The sequence below is a fragment of the Oncorhynchus kisutch genome, linkage group LG20 (assembly GCF_002021735.2).
Source record: "Oncorhynchus kisutch isolate 150728-3 linkage group LG20, Okis_V2, whole genome shotgun sequence".
NCBI lineage: Eukaryota > Metazoa > Chordata > Actinopteri > Salmoniformes > Salmonidae > Oncorhynchus > Oncorhynchus kisutch.
In genome coordinates, this window is record NC_034193.2 from 545,001 (window position 1) to 564,144 (window position 19,144).

Below are 19,144 nucleotides of genomic sequence, written 5' to 3' on the forward strand. Positions count from 1 at the left end.
TGCTGTGGTCTGATAGGGGTGTCAGTGGGCTGACTGTGAACGCTCTGAGAGACTCCGGGTTGAGGTCAGTGATAAAGTAGTCTACAGTACTACTGCCAAGAGATGAGCTGTAGGTGTACCTACCATAGGAGTCCCCTCGAAGCCTACCATTGACTATGTACATACCCAGGATGTGACCCGTTTTTGTTGGTTATGTTGTCATAGTTGTGCCTGGGGGGTCATATGGGGGAGGGAATGCTGTCACCTCCAGGCAGGTGTTTGTCCCCCTGTGTGCTGAGGGTGTCAGGTTCTTGTCCAGTTCTGGCTTTTAGGTCTCCACGGACTAGGACATGTCCCTGGGCCTGGAAATGATTGATTTCCCCCTCCAGGATGGGGATTCTACTGTGGGGATATACTGTAGTTTGCACACAGGATGACACTTTTCTCTGTTGAGATCATTTCCTTTTGAATTTCTAGCCAAATATAAAATGTGCCTGTTTTGATTAATTCAATAGACTAAGTTAGTTCCTTCTCAATAACAAATTAGCATATCCCCTGAGTCCTTTCCCTGTTTCACACCTGGTAGTTTGGTGGATGGGACTACCAGCTCTCTGTAACCTAGAGGACAACCAGTGGGTTCATCTCCTCTATACCACCCACCTGGTAGTGTGGTGGATGGGACTACCAGGTCTCTGTAACCTAGAGGGCAACCAGTGGGTCCGTCTCCTCTATACCACCCACCTGGTAGTGTGGTGGATGGGACTACCAGCTCTCTGTAACCTAGAGGGCAACCTGTGGGTCCATCTCCTCTATACCACCCACCTGGTAGTGTGGTGGATGGGACTACCAGCTCTCTGTAACCTAGAGGACAACCAGTGGGTCCATCTCCTCTATACCACCCACCTGGTAGTGTGGTGGATGAGACTACCAGCTCTCTGTAACCTAGAGGGCAACCAGTGGGTCCATCTCCTCTATACCACCCACCTGGTAGTGAGTGGATGGGACTACCAGCTCTCTGTAACCTAGAGGACAACCATCTCCTCTATACCACCCAGCTGGTAGTTTGGTGGATGGGACTACCAGCTCTCTGTAACCTAGAGGGCAACCAGTGGGTCCATCTCCTCTATACCACCCACCTGGTAGTGTGGTGGATGGGACTACCAGCTCTCTGTAACCTAGAGGACAACCAGTGGGTCCATCTCCTCTATACCACCCACCTGGTAGTGTGGTGGATGGGACTACCAGCACTCTGTAACCTAGAGGGCAACCAGTGGGTCCATCTCCTCTATACCACCCACCTGGTAGTTTGGTGGATGGGACTACCATCTCTCTGTAACCTAGAAGACAACCAGTGGGTCCATCTCCTATATACCAGGTTTCTTGTATGATGACATTGTCTGTATTCTGAAGTCTAATCTGTCTCTCTCTATCTCTCTGTCTCTCTGTCTCTCTATCTCTCTCTGTCTCTCTGTCTCTCTGTCTAATCTCTCTCTCTCTTTCTCTGTCTCTGTGTCTCTCTCTCTATCTGTCTCTCTCTCTATCTGTCTCTATCTCTCTATCTCTCTATCTCTCTGTCTCTCTGTCTCTCTATCTCTCTGTCTCTCTATCTCTATGTCTCTCTATCTCTCTCTGTCTCTCTGTCTCTCTGTCTCTCTGTCTCTCTGTCTCTCTGTCTCTACATTTGTCCCATCAAGGACTATAATGGTTGCTATCCCTTTGTGCTGCAGACTGCCACCCAGATCTCCAGAGGGGAGATAGTGAGGATGGCAGGGTACGACTACGTGGATCCCTCCATCTTCTACTCCAGAGAGAGAGAGAAGAACTTCATGGGACGCCTGAAGTCTGACTCATCTGAGACCTCTATGTTCAGGAAGCTGAGGACCATCAAGAGCGAAGGTCTGTAGAGGTCTATGTGTCTAGTTTTTAATGCATGGATGCATACATCTTTCAATGAAAAGCGTGTTATAAATAAAAAGTATTAATAATGGTGTTATTATTGAAGGTGACGGTTCTGATTCTGTCTGCATATTCCGCTTATTGTTGCCAGCACCATTTAAATGTGAGGGGATTGTGTGTCTGATTGTGTAGGAGATGGGTTCAGGCTGTCTCTGGATCAGGATGACAGGAGACCCCTCAGCTTCCAGAAGTGTTTTGCCCACTACGACGTGCAGAGTGTCCTGTTTAACATCAGTGAGGCTGTGGCCAGTAGGGCCACTCTCAGCCAGAGGAAGAACACAACCACTGGGGCCTCGGCTGCTTCACAGTACCAACCTGGAGCCAGAGGGGGTAGTGGAGCTCTAGGTTTAGGACCAGGACTTGGGCCGGGAGGTGGCCCGGGGACAGGGGTAGGACTGGGGGCAGAGGGAGGGCAAGGAGGTGGTCTTAGTAGTGGAACTACCAGTACCTCCATGTTTGAGTCTCCTCTGGGCTCCCGAGAAGACCTGAACCCCAAAGAGAACCTGGACCAGGATGAAGGCGACGGGAAAAACAACAGACTAGTTCTGGGGTGCCCCCACTTCCGTAATGAGATCGGTGGAGAAGGGGAGCGCAGAATCAGTCTCTCCAGGGCTACCAACACCTCTTACAGCGGTGGAGGAGAGAGCTGCAGCTTCGAGTCCTCCCTCTCGTCCCACTGTACCAATGCTGGGGTGTCGGTGTTGGAGGTCCCTAGAGAGAACCAGCCTATACACAGAGAGAAGGTGAAGAGATACATTATAGAACATATTGATCTGGGAGCATTCTACTACCACAAATTCTTCTATGGGAAAGGTAAGAATTACGTTCCTGCACACAATTACATTGATGGAAGCTAAAAATATATCTGCTTAACCCCCTAAAAATATATCTGCTTAACCCCCTAAAAATATATATATATACTGTATATACAGTTGAAGTCGGAAGTTTACATAAACCTTAGCCAAATACATTTAAACTACATTTTTCACAATTCCTGACATTTAATCCTAGTAAAAATGCACAGTCTTAGGTCAGTTAGGATCACCACTTTATTTTAAGAATGTGAAATGTCAGAATAATAGTAGAGAGAATGATTTATTTCAGCTTTTATTTATTTCATTAAATTCCCAATGGGTCAGAAGTTTACATACACTCAATTAGTATTTGGTAGCGTTGCCTTTAAATTGTTTAACTTGGGTCAAATGTTTTGGGTAGCCTTCCACAAGCTTCCCACAATAAGTTGGGTTTTGGCCCATTCCTCCTGACAGAGCTGGTGTAATTGAGTCAGGTTTGAAGGCCTCCTTGCTCGCACACGCTTTTTCAGTTCTGCCCACAAATTTTCAATAGGCTTGAGGTCAGGGCTTTGTGATGGCCACTCCAATACTTTGACGTTGTTGTCCTTAAGCCATTTTGCCACAACTTTGGAAGTATGCTTGGGGTCATTGTCCATTTGGAAGACTCATTTGCGACCAAGCTTTAACTTCCTGACTGATGTCTTGAGATGTTGCTTCAATATATCCACATAATTTTCCTATCTCATGATGCCATCTATTTTGTGAAGTGCACCAGTCCCTCCTGCAGCAAAGCACCCCCACAATATGATGCTGCCACCCCCGTGCTTCACGGTTGGGATGGTGTTCCTCGGCTTGCAAGCCTCCCCCTTTTTCCTCCAAACATAACAATGGTCATTATGGCCAAACAGTTCTATTTTTGTTTCATCAGACCAGAGGACATTTCTCCAAAAAGTATGATCTTTGTCCCCATGTGTAGTTGCAAACCGTAGTCTGTTTTTTTTATGCCGGTTTTGGAGCAGTGGCTTCTTCCTTTGCTGAGTGGTCTTTCAGGTTATGTCGATATAGGACTCGTTTTACTGTGGATATAGATACCTGTTCACCTGTTTCCTACAGCATCTTCACAAGGTCCTTTGCTGTTGTTCTGGGATTGATTTGCACTTTTTGCACCAAAGTACATTCATCTCTAGGAGGCAGAACGTGTCTCCTTCCTGAGCAGTATGACAGCTGTGTGGTCCCATGGTGTTTATACTTGCGTACTATTGTTTGTACAGATGAACGTGGTACCTTAAGGCTTTTGGAAATTTCTCCCAATGATGAACCAGACTTGTGGAGGCCGACAATTTTATTCGGAGGCCTTGGCTGATTTCTTTTGATTTTCCCATGATGTCAAGCAAAGAGGCACTGAGTTTGAAGGTAGGCCTTGAAATAAATCCACAGGTACACCTCCAATTGACTCCTAGGTGTATGTAAACTTCCGACTTCAACTGTACCCCCTTCCCCTTCCATAGACTTACACTTCAAGATCATCTACTCATTCAAGGGTTTTTCTTTTTTTTTCTTCTATTTTCTACATTGTAGAATAATAAGGAAAACATCAAAACTATGAAATAACACTATTGGGCAAAGCATAGCACAACCAAAACAAACTGCAATTGCATACAAAATTGGAATCATTTTGGAATTTGGAATCATGTCGTAACCAAACAAGTGTTAAACATATCAAAATATATTTTATATTTGAGATTCTTCAAATAGCCTTGATGACAGCTTTACACACTCTTCAAATCAAATCAAATCAAATGTATTTATATAGCCCTTCTTACATCAGCTGATATCTCAAAGTGCTGTACAGAAACCCAGCCTAAAACTCCAAACAGCAAGCAATGCAGGTGTAGAAGCACGGTGGCTAGGAAAAACTCCCTAGAAAGGCCAATACCTAGGAAGAAACCTAGAGAGGAACCAGGCTATGTGGGGTGGCCAGTCCTGGCTGTGCCGGGTGGAGATTATAACAGAACATGGCCAAGATGTTCAAATGTTCATAAATGACCAGCATGGTCGAATAATAATAAGGCAGAACAGTTGAAACTGGAGCAGCAGCACAGTCAGGTGGAAGTTGAAACTGGAAAACTGGCATTCTCTCAACCAGCTTCACCTGGAATGCTTTTCCCACATATGCTGAGCACTTGTTGGCTGCTTTTCTTTCACTTTACGGTTCGACACATCCCAAACCTTAATCAATTGGGTTGAGGTCATGGGTGATTATGGAGGTCAGGTCATCTGATGCAGCACTCCATCACTCTCCTTCTTGGTAAAATAGCCCTTACACAGCCTGGAGGTGTGCCGGGTCTTGTCCTGTTGAAAAACAAATGATAGTCCCACTAAGCCCAAACCAGATGGGATGGAGTATCGCTGCAGTATGCTCTGGTAGACAGGCTGGTTATGTGCGCCTTAAATTCTAAATAAATCACAGATAGTGCCACCAGCAAAGCACCCCACACCATAACACCTCTTCCTCCATGCTTCACTGTGGGAAATAAACATGCAGAGATCATCCGTTCATCCACACACATCTCACAAGATGGTGGTTGGATCCTGGATTCCAGACCAAAGCAAGTCTCTTCTTCTTTTTGTTGTCCTTTAGTAGTGGTTTCTTTGCAACATTTCGACTATGCAGGCCTGCTTCACACAGTCTCCTGAACAGTTGATGTTGAGATGTGTCTGTTACTTGAACTCTGTGAAGCATATATTCATCTCCCCTCCCCAGGTCATTCTCAATGAGAATGTGTTTAAAATAAGGGTTAAATAAAAAAACATTCACTCCAATGAACTTATCCTCTGCAGCAGAGGTAACTCTGGGTCTTCCATTCCTGTGGTGGTCCTCATGAGAGCCAGTTAACTCTCTAATGAACTTATCCTCTGCAGCAGAGGTAACTCTGGGTCTTCCATTCCTGTGGTGGTCCTCATGAGAGCCAGTTAACTCTCTAATGAACTTATCCTCTGCAGCAGAGGTAACTCTGGGTCTTCCATTCCTGTGGTGGTCCTCATGAGAGCCAGTTAACTCTCCAATGAACTTATCCTCTGCAGCAGAGGTAACTCTGGGTCTTCCATTCCTGTGGTGGTCCTCATGAGAGCCAGTTAACTCTCTAATGAACTTATCCTCTGCAGCAGAGGTAACTCTGGGTCTTCCATTCCTGTGGTGGTCCTCATGAGAGCCAGTTAACTCTCCAATGAACTTATCCTCTGCAGCAGAGGTAACTCTGGGTCTTCCATTCCTGTGGTGGTCCTCATGAGAGCCAGTTAACTCTCTAATGAACTTATCCTCTGCAGCAGAGGTAACTCTGGGTCTTCCATTCCTGTGGTGGTCCTCATGAGAGCCAGTTAACTCTCTAATGAACTTATCCTCTGCAGCAGAGGTAACTCTGGGTCTTCCATTCCTGTGGTGGTCCTCATGAGAGCCAGTTAACTCTCTAATGAACTTATCCTCTGCAGCAGAGGTAACTCTGGGTCTTCCATTCCTGTGGTGGTCCTCATGAGAGCCAGTTAACTCTCTAATGAACTTATCCTCTGCAGCAGAGGTAACTCTGGGTCTTCCATTCCTGTGGTGGTCCTCATGAGAGCCAGTTAACTCTCCAATGAACTTATCCTCTGCAGCAGAGGTAACTCTGGGTCTTCCATTCCTGTGGTGGTCCTCATGAGAGCCAGTTAACTCTCCAATGAACTTATCCTCTGCAGCAGAGGTAACTCTGGGTCTTCCATTCCTGTGGTGGTCCTCATGAGAGCCAGTTAACTCTCTAATGAACTTATCCTCTGCAGCAGAGGTAACTCTGGGTCTTCCATTCCTGTGGTGGTCCTCATGAGAGCCAGTTAACTCTCCAATGAACTTATCCTCTGCAGCAGAGGTAACTCTGGGTCTTCCATTCCTGTGGTGGTCCTCATGAGAGCCAGTTAACTCTCTAATGAACTTATCCTCTGCAGCAGAGGTAACTCTGGGTCTTCCATTCCTGTGGTGGTCCTCATGAGAGCCAGTTAACTCTCCAATGAACTTATCCTCTGCAGCAGAGGTAACTCTGGGTCTTCCATTCCTGTGGTGGTCCTCATGAGAGCCAGTTAACTCTCTAATGAACTTATCCTCTGCAGCAGAGGTAACTCTGGGTCTTCCATTCCTGTGGTGGTCCTCATGAGAGCCAGTTAACTCTCCAATGAACTTATCCTCTGCAGCAGAGGTAACTCTGGGTCTTCCATTCCTGTGGTGGTCCTCATGAGAGCCAGTTAACTCTCTAATGAACTTATCCTCTGCAGCAGAGGTAACTCTGGGTCTTCCATTCCTGTGGTGGTCCTCATGAGAGCCAGTTAACTCTCCAATGAACTTATCCTCTGCAGCAGAGGTAACTCTGGGTCTTCCATTCCTGTGGTGGTCCTCATGAGAGCCAGTTAACTCTCCAATGAACTTATCCTCTGCAGCAGAGGTAACTCTGGGTCTTCCATTCCTGTGGTGGTCCTCATGAGAGCCAGTTAACTCTCTAATGAACTTATCCTCTGCAGCAGAGGTAACTCTGGGTCTTCCATTCCTGTGGTGGTCCTCATGAGAGCCAGTTAACTCTCTAATGAACTTATCCTCTGCAGCAGAGGTAACTCTGGGTCTTCCATTCCTGTGGTGGTCCTCATGAGAGCCAGTTAACTCTCTAATGAACTTATCCTCTGCAGCAGAGGTAACTCTGGGTCTTCCATTCCTGTGGTGGTCCTCATGAGAGCCAGTTAACTCTCTAATGAACTTATCCTCTGCAGCAGAGGTAACTCTGGGTCTTCCATTCCTGTGGTGGTCCTCATGAGAGCCAGTTAACTCTCTAATGAACTTATCCTCTGCAGCAGAGGTAACTCTGGGTCTTCCATTCCTGTGGTGGTCCTCATGAGAGCCAGTTAACTCTCTAATGAACTTATCCTCTGCAGCAGAGGTAACTCTGGGTCTTCCATTCCTGTGGTGGTCCTCATGAGAGCCAGTTAACTCTCTAATGAACTTATCCTCTGCAGCAGAGGTAACTCTGGGTCTTCCATTCCTGTGGTGGTCCTCATGAGAGCCAGTTAACTCTCTAATGAACTTATCCTCTGCAGCAGAGGTAACTCTGGGTCTTCCATTCCTGTGGTGGTCCTCATGAGAGCCAGTTAACTCTCTAATGAACGTATCCTCTGCAGCAGAGGTAACTCTGGGTCTTCCATTTCTGTGGTGGTCCTCATGAGAGCCAGTTAACTCTCTAATGAACTTATCCTCTGCAGCAGAGGTAACTCTGGGTCTTCCATTCCTGTGGTGGTCCTCATGAGAGCCAGTTAACTCTCTAATGAACTTATCCTCTGCAGCAGAGGTAACTCTGGGTCTTCCATTCCTGTGGTGGTCCTCATGAGAGCCAGTTAACTCTCTAATGAACTTATCCTCTGCAGCAGAGGTAACTCTGGGTCTTCCATTCCTGTGGTGGTCCTCATGAGAGCCAGTTAACTCTCTAATGAACTTATCCTCTGCAGCAGAGGTAACTCTGGGTCTTCCATTCCTGTGGTGGTCCTCATGAGAGCCAGTTAACTCTCTAATGAACTTATCCTCTGCAGCAGAGGTAACTCTGGGTCTTCCATTTCTGTGGTGGTCCTCATGAGAGCCAGTTAACTCTCTAATGAACTTATCCTCTGCAGCAGAGGTAACTCTGGGTCTTCCATTCCTGTGGTGGTCCTCATGAGAGCCAGTTAACTCTCTAATGAACTTATCCTCTGCAGCAGAGGTAACTCTGGGTCTTCCATTCCTGTGGTGGTCCTCATGAGAGCCAGTTAACTCTCTAATGAACTTATCCTCTGCAGCAGAGGTAACTCTGGGTCTTCCATTTCTGTGGTGGTCCTCATGAGAGCCAGTTAACTCTCTAATGAACTTATCCTCTGCAGCAGAGGTAACTCTGGGTCTTCCATTCCTGTGGTGGTCCTCATGAGAGCCAGTTAACTCTCTAATGAACTTATCCTCTGCAGCAGAGGTAACTCTGGGTCTTCCATTCCTGTGGTGGTCCTCATGAGAGCCAGTTAACTCTCTAATGAACTTATCCTCTGCAGCAGAGGTAACTCTGGGTCTTCCATTCCTGTGGTGGTCCTCATGAGAGCCAGTTAACTCTCTAATGAACTTATCCTCTGCAGCAGAGGTAACTCTGGGTCTTCCATTCCTGTGGTGGTCCTCATGAGAGCCAGTTAACTCTCTAATGAACTTATCCTCTGCAGCAGAGGTAACTCTGGGTCTTCCATTCCTGTGGTGGTCCTCATGAGAGCCAGTTAACTCTCCAATGAACTTATCCTCTGCAGCAGAGGTAACTCTGGGTCTTCCATTCCTGTGGTGGTCCTCATGAGAGCCAGTTAACTCTCTAATGAACTTATCCTCTGCAGCAGAGGTAACTCTGGGTCTTCCATTCCTGTGGTGGTCCTCATGAGAGCCAGTTAACTCTCCAATGAACTTATCCTCTGCAGCAGAGGTAACTCTGGGTCTTCCGTTCCTGTGGTGGTCCTCATGAGAGCCAGTTAACTCTCTAATGAACTTATCCTCTGCAGCAGAGGTAACTCTGGGTCTTCCATTCCTGTGGTGGTCCTCATGAGAGCCAGTTAACTCTCCAATGAACTTATCCTCTGCAGCAGAGGTAACTCTGGGTCTTCCATTCCTGTGGTGGTCCTCATGAGAGCCAGTTAACTCTCTAATGAACTTATCCTCTGCAGCAGAGGTAACTCTGGGTCTTCCATTCCTGTGGTGGTCCTCATGAGAGCCAGTTAACTCTCCAATGAACTTATCCTCTGCAGCAGAGGTAACTCTGGGTCTTCCATTCCTGTGGTGGTCCTCATGAGAGCCAGTTAACTCTCCAATGAACTTATCCTCTGCAGCAGAGGTAACTCTGGGTCTTCCATTCCTGTGGTGGTCCTCATGAGAGCCAGTTAACTCTCTAATGAACTTATCCTCTGCAGCAGAGGTAACTCTGGGTCTTCCATTCCTGTGGTGGTCCTCATGAGAGCCAGTTAACTCTCTAATGAACTTATCCTCTGCAGCAGAGGTAACTCTGGGTCTTCCATTCCTGTGGTGGTCCTCATGAGAGCCAGTTAACTCTCTAATGAACTTATCCTCTGCAGCAGAGGTAACTCTGGGTCTTCCATTCCTGTGGTGGTCCTCATGAGAGCCAGTTAACTCTCTAATGAACTTATCCTCTGCAGCAGAGGTAACTCTGGGTCTTCCATTCCTGTGGTGGTCCTCATGAGAGCCAGTTAACTCTCTAATGAACTTATCCTCTGCAGCAGAGGTAACTCTGGGTCTTCCATTCCTGTGGTGGTCCTCATGAGAGCCAGTTAACTCTCTAATGAACTTATCCTCTGCAGCAGAGGTAACTCTGGGTCTTCCATTTCTGTGGTGGTCCTCATGAGAGCCAGTTAACTCTCTAATGAACTTATCCTCTGCAGCAGAGGTAACTCTGGGTCTTCCATTCCTGTGGTGGTCCTCATGAGAGCCAGTTAACTCTCTAATGAACTTATCCTCTGCAGCAGAGGTAACTCTGGGTCTTCCATTCCTGTGGTGGTCCTCATGAGAGCCAGTTAACTCTCTAATGAACTTATCCTCTGCAGCAGAGGTAACTCTGGGTCTTCCATTCCTGTGGTGGTCCTCATGAGAGCCAGTTAACTCTCTAATGAACTTATCCTCTGCAGCAGAGGTAACTCTGGGTCTTCCATTCCTGTGGTGGTCCTCATGAGAGCCAGTTAACTCTCTAATGAACTTATCCTCTGCAGCAGAGGTAACTCTGGGTCTTCCATTTCTGTGGTGGTCCTCATGAGAGCCAGTTAACTCTCTAATGAACTTATCCTCTGCAGCAGAGGTAACTCTGGGTCTTCCATTCCTGTGGTGGTCCTCATGAGAGCCAGTTAACTCTCTAATGAACTTATCCTCTGCAGCAGAGGTAACTCTGGGTCTTCCATTCCTGTGGTGGTCCTCATGAGAGCCAGTTAACTCTCCAATGAACTTATCCTCTGCAGCAGAGGTAACTCTGGGTCTTCCATTCCTGTGGTGGTCCTCATGAGAGCCAGTTAACTCTCCAATGAACTTATCCTCTGCAGCAGAGGTAACTCTGGGTCTTCCATTCCTGTGGTGGTCCTCATGAGAGCCAGTTAACTCTCTAATGAACTTATCCTCTGCAGCAGAGGTAACTCTGGGTCTTCCATTCCTGTGGTGGTCCTCATGAGAGCCAGTTAACTCTCTAATGAACTTATCCTCTGCAGCAGAGGTAACTCTGGGTCTTCCATTCCTGTGGTGGTCCTCATGAGAGCCAGTTAACTCTCTAATGAACTTATCCTCTGCAGCAGAGGTAACTCTGGGTCTTCCATTCCACCAAAGGGTGGCTATTTGAAGAATCTCAAATATAAACTATACTTTTTTGGTTACTACATGATTCCATATGTGTTATTTCATAGTGTTGATGTCTTCACTATTATTCTACAATGTAGAAAGTAGTAATAATAAAGAGAAACCCTTGAATGAGTAGCTGTTCTAAAACTGTAGACCAATGTTGTATATAATAGTAATCATATACCTTACTTTTGACAGAAGTTTTATCAGTTTCTGAGAAACAGCTCGAAATGGCAGAACTAACACTAATTAGTGGTTTTCAGACTGTAAATGGTTAATGGGTACATCTGGTTCCCTCCTTGCCAGGAGTTCTCAGCCAGACTACTTTTGTGCTTACTTTACTTTTCACACTATAAAAAACAAACAATGTTTTTCTCCTAGTGGAGACCCAGTCCCTCTAGTTCTCAACCAGTTATGTTCTCTGTTAACAACAGAGAGAGCCGTGTGTGTGTGTGTGTGTGTGTGTGTGTGTTTTTAGTGTGTGCTATTTTCTCAACTCCCAGGAGGACCAGGGATTTGTAATGTGAGAAGTAAGGTGGTGAGGGTTAGGGGGGGTGTCAGCAATAAACCTTGGGGCCAAACCACAGCACAGTCCCAGAGATCCTCATTAAAACACCACTGTGTCTGACTCTGAAAATACCACCTCTTTCTCTCCACTCAATTCAACACCATGCAGGTAGTGTGTTTCCTCTCTCTCTCAGTATATCTGAGTACCCATCCTAAGCCCCTATAACAGCTGCTGCACCTGTCCACCATTATTGAGAAGACATTAATCAGTTTGAGACATGGAGAACACAAACATTCAGAGGGATATGACTCTGCAGTCACATGACCTCACATGGTGCAAGTGAACTGATTCTGTAGTTGTGTGTGTGTGTGTGTGTGTGTGTGTGTGTGTGTGTGTGTGTGTGTGTGTGTCAGTGAGCTGATTTTGTCTAGCTAGTGTGTAACAAGTCATGACTTCCTCTTCATACAGAGAAGAAATAACCTCTACCTGTTATACTGGTGTCTGTAGTTCTCTACCTGTTATACTGGTATCTGTAGTTCGATACCTGTTATAATGGTGTCTGTAGTTCCCCTGTTATAATGGTGTCTGTAGTTCTCTACCTGTTATAATGGTGTCTGTAGTCCTCTACCTGTTATACTGGTGTCTGTAGTTCCCCTGTTATAATGGTGTCTGTAGTTCTCTACCTGTTATACTGGTGTCTGTAGTTCTCTACCTGTTATACTGGTGTCTGTAGTTCCCCTGTTATAATGGTGTCTGTAGTTCTCTACCTGTTATAATGGTGTCTGTAGTTCTCTACCTGTTATAATGGTGTCTGTAGTTCCCCTGTTATAATGGTGTCTGTAGTTCCCCTGTTATAATGGTGTCTGTAGTTCTCTACCTGTTATAATGGTGTCTGTAGTTCTCTACCTGTTATAATGGTGTCTGTAGTTCTCTACCTGTTATAATGGTGTATGTAGTTCCCCTGTTATAATGGTGTCTGTAGTTCCCCTGTTATAATGGTGTCTGTAGTTCCCCTGTTATAATGGTGTCTGTAGTTCTCTACCTGTTATAATGGTGTCTGTAGTTCTCTACCTGTTATAATGGTGTCTGTAGTTCCCCTGTTATAATGGTGTCTGTAGTTCCCCTGTTATAATGGTGTCTGTAGTTCCCCTGTTATAATGGTGTCTGTAGTTCTCTACCTGTTATAATGGTGTCTGTAGTTCCCCTGTTATAATGGTGTCTGTAGTTCTCTACCTGTTATACTGGTGTCTGTAGTTCTCTACCTGTTATAATGGTGTCTGTAGAAACTGTTCAGAAGCCTGTTGGTATCAGACTTGATGCACCAGTACTGCTGGTTGTGCGGAAGCAGAGAGAACAGTCTATGGCTTGGCTTGATCTCTGTCTTACTGACTTCTCTCTGGCTTTGCCGGGGGTTATGGTCTGTTTTATTACAACACTGCTGTGTGGTGTGCTCCTGTTCGACCCCCCCCCCCCCCTCCTCTGCATGACATCACTATATCATATCACACCTCTATTGTAAGAGAAGGGAGAGAGAATAAATCACCTGAGAGAGAGTACATCTGAATAGATAGTAGAGCACACTATGCTACCATCCTCATTGTCCTCCCAGATATCTAGATAGTAGAGCACACTACGCTCCCATCCTCATTGTCCTCCCAGATATCTAGATAGTAGAGCACACTACGCTCCCATCCTCATTGTCCTCCCAGATATCTAGATAGTAGAGCACACTACGCTCCCATCCTCATTGTCCTCCCAGATATCTAGATAGTAGAGCACACTACGCTCCCATCCTCATTGTCCTCCCAGATATCTAGATAGTAGAGCACACTACGCTCCCATCCTCATTGTCCTCCCAGATATCTAGATAGTAGAGCACACTACGCTCCCATCCTCATTGTCCTCCCAGATATCTAGATAGTAGAGCACACTACGCTCCCATCCTCATTGTCCTCCCAGATATCTAGATAGTAGAGCACACTACGCTCCCATCCTCATTGTCCTCCCAGATATCTAGATAGTAGAGCACACTACGCTCCCATCCTCATTGTCCTCCCAGATATCTAGATAGTAGAGCACACTATGCTCCCATCCTCATTGTCCTCCCAGATATCTAGATAGTAGAGCACACTATGCTACCATCCTCATTGTCCTCCCAGATATCTAGATAGTAGAGCACACTATGCTACCATCCTCATTGTCCTCCCAGATATCTAGATAGTAGAGCACACTATGCTCCCATCCTCATTGTCCTCCCAGATATCTAGATAGTAGAGCACACTACGCTCCCATCCTCATTGTCCTCCCAGATATCTAGATAGTAGAGCACACTACGCTCCCATCCTCATTGTCCTCCCAGATATCTAGATAGTAGAGCACACTATGCTACCATCCTCATTGTCCTCCCAGATATCTAGATAGTAGAGCACACTACGCTCCCATCCTCATTGTCCTCCCAGATATCTAGATAGTAGAGCACACTACGCTCCCATCCTCATTGTCCTCCCAGATATCTAGATAGTAGAGCACACTACGCTCCCATCCTCATTGTCCTCCCAGATATCTAGATAGTAGAGCACACTATGCTCCCATCCTCATTGTCCTCCCAGATATCTAGATAGTAGAGCACACTACGCTCCCATCCTCATTGTCCTCCCAGATATCTAGATAGTAGAGCACACTACGCTCCCATCCTCATTGTCCTCCCAGATATCTAGATAGTAGAGCACACTACGCTCCCATCCTCATTGTCCTCCCAGATATCTAGATAGTAGAGCACACTACGCTCCCATCCTCATTGTCCTCCCAGATATCTAGATAGTAGAGCACACTATGCTACCATCCTCATTGTCCTCCCAGATATCTAGATAGTAGAGCACACTACGCTCCCATCCTCATTGTCCTCCCAGATATCTAGATAGTAGAGCACACTATGCTACCATCCTCATTGTCCTCCCAGATATCTAGATAGTAGAGCACACTATGCTACCATCCTCATTGTCCTCCCAGATATCTAGATAGTAGAGCACACTATGCTCCCATCCTCATTGTCCTTCCAGATATCTAGATAGTAGAGCACACTACGCTCCCATCCTCATTGTCCTCCCAGATATCTAGATAGTAGAGCACACTACGCTCCCATCCTCATTGTCCTCCCAGATATCTAGATAGTAGAGCACACTATGCTACCATCCTCATTGTCCTCCCAGATATCTAGATAGTAGAGCACACTACGCTCCCATCCTCATTGTCCTCCCAGATATCTAGATAGTAGAGCACACTACGCTCCCATCCTCATTGTCCTCCCAGATATCTAGATAGTAGAGCACACTACGCTCCCATCCTCATTGTCCTCCCAGATATCTAGATAGTAGAGCACACTATGCTACCATCCTCATTGTCCTCCCAGATATCTAGATAGTAGAGCACACTACGCTCCCATCCTCATTGTCCTCCCAGATATCTAGATAGTAGAGCACACTACGCTCCCATCCTCATTGTCCTCCCAGATATCTAGATAGTAGAGCACACTATGCTACCATCCTCATTGTCCTCCCAGATATCTAGATAGTAGAGCACACTACGCTCCCATCCTCATTGTCCTCCCAGATATCTAGATAGTAGAGCACACTACGCTCCCATCCTCATTGTCCTCCCAGATATCTAGATAGTAGAGCACACTACGCTCCCATCCTCATTGTCCTCCCAGATATCTAGATAGTAGAGCACACTATGCTCCCATCCTCATTGTCCTCCCAGATATCTAGATAGTAGAGCACACTACGCTCCCATCCTCATTGTCCTCCCAGATATCTAGATAGTAGAGCACACTATGCTACCATCCTCATTGTCCTCCCAGATATCTAGATAGTAGAGCACACTACGCTCCCATCCTCATTGTCCTCCCAGATATCTAGATAGTAGAGCACACTATGCTACCATCCTCATTGTCCTCCCAGATATCTAGATAGTAGAGCACACTATGCTACCATCCTCATTGTCCTCCCAGATATCTAGATAGTAGAGCACACTACGCTCCCATCCTCATTGTCCTCCCAGATATCTAGATAGTAGAGCACACTACGCTCCCATCCTCATTGTCCTCCCAGATATCTAGATAGTAGAGCACACTACGCTCCCATCCTCATTGTCCTCCCAGATATCTAGATAGTAGAGCACACTACGCTCCCATCCTCATTGTCCTCCCAGATATCTAGATAGTAGAGCACACTATGCTACCATCCTCATTGTCCTCCCAGATATCTAGATAGTAGAGCACACTACGCTCCCATCCTCATTGTCCTCCCAGATATCTAGATAGTAGAGCACACTATGCTACCATCCTCATTGTCCTCCCAGATATCTAGATAGTAGAGCACACTATGCTACCATCCTCATTGTCCTCCCAGATATCTAGATAGTAGAGCACACTATGCTCCCATCCTCATTGTCCTTCCAGATATCTAGATAGTAGAGCACACTACGCTCCCATCCTCATTGTCCTCCCAGATATCTAGATAGTAGAGCACACTACGCTCCCATCCTCATTGTCCTCCCAGATATCTAGATAGTAGAGCACACTATGCTACCATCCTCATTGTCCTCCCAGATATCTAGATAGTAGAGCACACTACGCTCCCATCCTCATTGTCCTCCCAGATATCTAGATAGTAGAGCACACTAAGCTCCCATCCTCATTGTCCTCCCAGATATCTAGATAGTAGAGCACACTACGCTCCCATCCTCATTGTCCTCCCAGATATCTAGATAGTAGAGCACACTATGCTACCATCCTTATTGTCCTCCCAGATATCTAGATAGTAGAGCACACTACGCTCCCATCCTCATTGTCCTCCCAGATATCTAGATAGTAGAGCACACTACGCTCCCATCCTCATTGTCCTCCCAGATATCTAGATAGTAGAGCACACTACGCTCCCATCCTCATTGTCCTCCCAGATATCTAGATAGTAGAGCACACTATGCTACCATCCTCATTGTCCTCCCAGATATCTAGATAGTAGAGCACACTACGCTCCCATCCTCATTGTCCTCCCAGATATCTAGATAGTAGAGCACACTACGCTCCCATCCTCATTGTCCTCCCAGATATCTAGATAGTAGAGCACACTACGCTCCCATCCTCATTGTCCTCCCAGATATCTAGATAGTAGAGCACACTATGCTCCCATCCTCATTGTTCTCCCAGATATCTAGATAGTAGAGCACACTATGCTCCCATCCTCATTGTCCTCCCAGATATCTAGATAGTAGAGCACACTATGCTACCTTCCTCATTGTCCTCCCAGATATCTAGATAGTACAGCACACTATGCTACCATCCTCATTGTCCTCCCAGATATCTAGATAGTAGAGCACACTACGCTCCCATCCTCATTGTCCTCCCAGATATCTAGATAGTAGAGCACACTATGCTACCATCCTCATTGTCCTCCCAGATATCTAGATAGTAGAGCACACTATGCTACCATCCTCATTGTTCTCCCAGATATCTAGATAGTAGAGCACACTATGCTACCATCCTCATTGTTCTCCCAGATATCTAGATAGTAGAGCACACTACGCTCCCATCCTCATTGTTCTCCCATATATCTAGATAGTAGAGCACACTATGCTACCATCCTCATTGTTCTCCCAGATATCTAGATAGTAGAGCACACTATGCTACCATCCTCATTGTCCTCCCAGATATCTAGATAGTAGAGCACACTACGCTCCCATCCTCATTGTTCTCCCATATATCTAGATAGTAGAGCACACTATGCTACCATCCTCATTGTCCTCCCAGATATCTAGATAGTAGAGCACACTATGCTACCATCCTCATTGTTCTCCCAGATATCTAGATAGTAGAGCACACTACGCTCCCATCCAGTGTTTTGTCCTACGTGAATTTTTTTTCTTTTCTGTAAGAATCTAAAGATGGTAGTTTTATAGTGTATGAACAAAGAAAAGATCACATGGTGAAAGGCTCCACTCTAGAGGCCTTTATTTATTTATTTATTTATTTATTATTATTATTTATTTATTGCCTTAACTTAACTTAACTTAACATTTGCACTCACTGTATATATACTTTTTTTCTACTGTATTATTGACTGTATGTTTTGTTTATCCCACGTGTAACTCTGTGTTGTTGTTTGTGTCACACTGCTTTGCATTATCTTGGCCAGGTCTCAGTTGTAAATGAGAACTTGTTCTCAACTAGCCTACCTGGTTAAATAAAGGTGAAAATAAAAATAAAAATAAATAGCCATTACCGTTTAACCCAGTGAACTATTAGCATTTAGACCAGATTGCCATTACCGCTTATCCCAGCTAACCATTACCGTTTATCCCAGCTAACCATTAGCGTTTAGCCCAGTGAACTATTAGCATTTAGAACAGATAGCCATTAGTGTTTAGCCCCGATAAACATTAGCGTTTAGCCCAGATAACCATTAGTGTTTAGCCCAGATAAACATTAGTGTTTAGCCCATATAACCATTAGTGTTTAGCCCAGATAACCATTAGTGTTTAGCCCAGATAACCATTAGCGTTTAGCCCAGATAACCATTAGCGTTTAGCCCAGATAACCATTAGCGTTTAGCCCAGTGAACTATTAGCATTTAGACCAGATAGCCATTAGTGTTTAGCCCAGATAAACATTAGCGTTTAGCCCAGATAAACATTAGTGTTTAGCCCAGATAAACATTAGTGTTTAGCCCAGATAAACATTAGTGTTTAGCCCAGATAAACATTAGTGTTTAGCCCAGATAAACATTAGTGTTTAGCCCAGATAAACATTAGCGTTTAGCCCAGATAACCATTAGCGTTTAGCCCAGATAACCATTAGCGTTTAGCCCAGATAACCATTAGCGTTTAGCCCAGATAACCATTAGCGTTTAGCCCAGTGAACTATTAGCATTTAGACCAGATAGCCATTAGTGTTTAGCCCAGATAAACATTAGCATTTAGCCCAGATACCCATTAGTCTTTAGCCCAGATAACCATTAGTCTTTAGCCAAGATAAACATTAGTGTTTAGCCCAGGTAACCATTAGCGTTTAGCCCATGTAACCATTAGCGTTTAGCCCAGGTAACCATTAGCGTTTAGCCCAGGTAACCATTAGCGTTTAGCCCAGATAACCATTAGCGTTTAGCCCAGATAACCATTAGCGTTTAGCCCAGATAACCATTAGCGTTTAGCCCAGATAACCATTAGCGTTTAGACCAGATAAACATTAGCGTTTAGACCAGATAAACATTAGCGTTTAGACCACATAAACATTAGCGTTTAGACCACATAAACATTAGCGTGTAGACCACATAAACATTAGCGTTTAGACCACATAAACATTAGCGTTTAGACCACATAAACATTAGCGTTTAGACCACATAAACATTAGCGTTTAGACCACATAAACATTAGCGTTTAGACCACATAAACATTAGCGTTTAGCCCACATAAACATTAGCGTTTAGCCCACATAACCATTAGCGTTTAGCCCAC

At 45.4% G+C, this 19,144-nt stretch overlaps 1 protein-coding gene across 1 annotated transcript in view; it reads left to right on the forward strand.

Moving 5' to 3' along the window:
* Positions 1 to 19,144, forward strand: part of LOC109884963 (signal-induced proliferation-associated 1-like protein 2) — a gene marked incomplete in the record, with an annotated part of 384,885 nt that overhangs the window by 133,938 nt on the left and 231,803 nt on the right. The window contains 2 exon segments of the mRNA XM_031799971.1: positions 1,707 to 1,875; positions 2,068 to 2,748. Coding sequence (XP_031655831.1) covers positions 1,707 to 1,875; positions 2,068 to 2,748 — 850 coding nt within the window.